At 39.0% G+C, this 2531-nt stretch overlaps 1 protein-coding gene across 1 annotated transcript; it reads left to right on the top strand.

The window, feature by feature from the left end:
- Positions 1–574: 574 nt before the first annotated feature.
- On the top strand, positions 575–1195 carry LOC147427808 (uncharacterized). Its single transcript, XM_086496775.1, has one exon. It carries the CDS (start codon positions 575–577, stop codon positions 1193–1195), a length of 621 nt encoding a protein of 206 aa, XP_086352901.1.
- The last annotated feature ends 1336 nt before the right edge of the window (positions 1196–2531 follow it).

Raw genomic sequence — 2531 nt, 5'->3', positions numbered from 1 at the left:
TATCAGGAGGAGTTATTTTTGGTCCGGAATGAAAGGAGACATACTTGGCTATGTGAGGCAATGTCTTTCTTGTCAACGGATAAAAGCCAAAAGAATCAAGTTACCAGGGAAACTTCAACCTCTTGACATACCCCAAATGAAATGGGAATGCATCAGTATGGACTTTGTTATAGGATTACCTTCTACAGGATGTTATGACTCTGTATTTGTGGTTGTTGATATGCTCACAAAAGTGGCTCATCTAATACCTGTAAAGACGACCTTTACTGCTTTGGATATTAGTCGAGTATTCATCAAGGAAATTTTTAGGTTACATGGTTTACCCAAACGTATTGTCAGTGATAGAGATGCCAAGTTTACATCAAAGTTTTGGACTTCTCTTTTCCAATCTATTGGGTCACAATTAGCCTTCATCACAGCATATCATTCGCAGACAGATGGGCAGACTGAAAGAGTAAATCAAGTCATTGAGGACATTCTCAAGGCCTATTGTTCGCAAGAGCCAAAGAAGTGGTTACAATATCTTCCTTTGGTAGAATATGCTTCCAATTCTTTTGAACACAAAAGCATTGGAATGTCACCCTTCAAAGCTCTTTATGGACAAGACTATTTAGCACCGCTTAACTTTTCAGACCCAACCATCAGGGTAGAAGTCTCTAAGAAGATGCTAGAATACATGGAAGCTCAGACTAAAGCCATTCGCCAAGATATTCAAGCTGCTCAGGATAGACATAAGCATTACGCAGATAAGAATCGATCAGAACGGACCTTCAAGGAAGGAGAAAAAGTTGTTCTACGAGTCCGATCGAAGAAAAGCAACTTATCATTAGGAAGGTACAAGAAACTAAGCCCGAGATATTGTCGACCCTTCAAAATCACTAAGGTTATCAGTCACCAGGCCGACAAGCTCAAGTTACCCGCAAACGTAAAGGTTCACGATGTATTTTACGTCAGCCTACTCAAACCCTACATTCCTAACCCCAATCAACTCTTGGACTCATATCAGATAGTTATGCCAGCACAAGGAGTTCTTGAACTAGAACCTGATTACGTCCTTGAATCAAGGGAAAGAAAGCTACAAAACGGGACAATTATCGAGCACCTTGTGAAGAGGAAAGATTATGTTGAAGAAGACGCTACTTGGGAGGACGAACCAACTCTCATAAAGGATTATCCTAATAAATTCTTGAGATGAGGACATCTCAAATTTTTCACGTTGGGGAGGATGTAAGATCTCTAACCCCGAGCTAAAGAGCTCCCCTTTACTACAAAATAATCATACTACAAAAAGTTACTATTTTTGGCAGTTTTTCTATATCTATCGGTGCCAAGATGTTTAGAATGTTATAGGGCTTTCAAAAATGAATAAAAATATTTTTTGTGAAAATTTTCCTAAAATAGTAATTTTTTGGTCACTCGACCCGTCTAGTTTTGACCGGCTCGACAAACTGCACCCGTACCCAGAATTTAAAAAAATGCATTTTCGAACATCGGGAGCTGCTAAATATGGCAGGTACTCAAGATGATGAACCTTAGTTCCGTCTTAGCACAACAAGTTTTGGAATTAAAATCCAAGCTGTAACGATCGTCTAAGATTAAAAATAATTTTTTTTCCAAGGCTAGCGAGAGCACCAGCACTCGGGGGCTGGTGTGTGCACAGGCTCTAGGCCACTGGAGGCTTGCTTTAGCAGCTAGAGGGCGCCCCCACTCATCTAGGAGCTTGTGGGAGAGTTACCAAGCATGAGAGAGAGTGTGAGAGGCAGTTGGAAAAGCTAACTGGACACTTTGCAAGCCATGCACCCAAGCTGCCTATGCAAGACCAAGTGCTCACTCAGATACATTTAGCAGCAGATTTTGATTTGCATGAGACTAAGCACGATATAAGGACCTGCTTACACACACACACACACACACTCCCTCACACACACACCTTGGGCGACGTGCTGTCGGCATACACAATCTCTAGAAGCGGATTAAGAGGAGGAGGTGCTGCCAATCTCTCGTCAATTAGGCTTCATCGGATCAGCATTTCTGGCCTAATTAGCTCCATTTAAGGTAATCCACAGTCAATTTTATGTTTTCATCTCGATTTCTCTTTGAATTCCTCATCTCCCACTAATTCTATGCAAAATCTAGCTACTCTATCTAGTAGTAAACTCTCTAAATCACATATGTGATTAATCTATTTCACTATCTTAATCCAATTAGTTAATTATGCATCAAATCAACTTCCTTAATCATCAATTAATCCATGATTAATAATAGTGAATTACCAGCTAATTAGATCAATGCATGAATGATGGAAATAAGTTAATCTCTAGCAAAGTAGCAATTTGAACGACTTCAATAGGTCATTGCATTAGGAATAAATTTAATTAACAAGGATTAAACTCTAATTACAAGAGATTAATGTGTAAATTAGAAAAATTTATCACCCTCTTAAATTATTGTCATTATAAAAAAGGAAATTCTTCCGCATGTGCACAAGTTAATTCTGTACTTTTTTGTTCATCTTAGAGAAGCAATTAGTA

The sequence above is a fragment of the Adiantum capillus-veneris genome, chromosome 23 (genome assembly GCF_014529385.1).
Source record: "Adiantum capillus-veneris isolate H3 chromosome 23, ASM1452938v2, whole genome shotgun sequence".
Taxonomy (NCBI): Eukaryota; Viridiplantae; Streptophyta; class Polypodiopsida; order Polypodiales; family Pteridaceae; genus Adiantum; species Adiantum capillus-veneris.
Note: the sequence above shows the minus strand (reverse complement) of the source record. Positions and strands in the feature narration are given on the sequence as shown.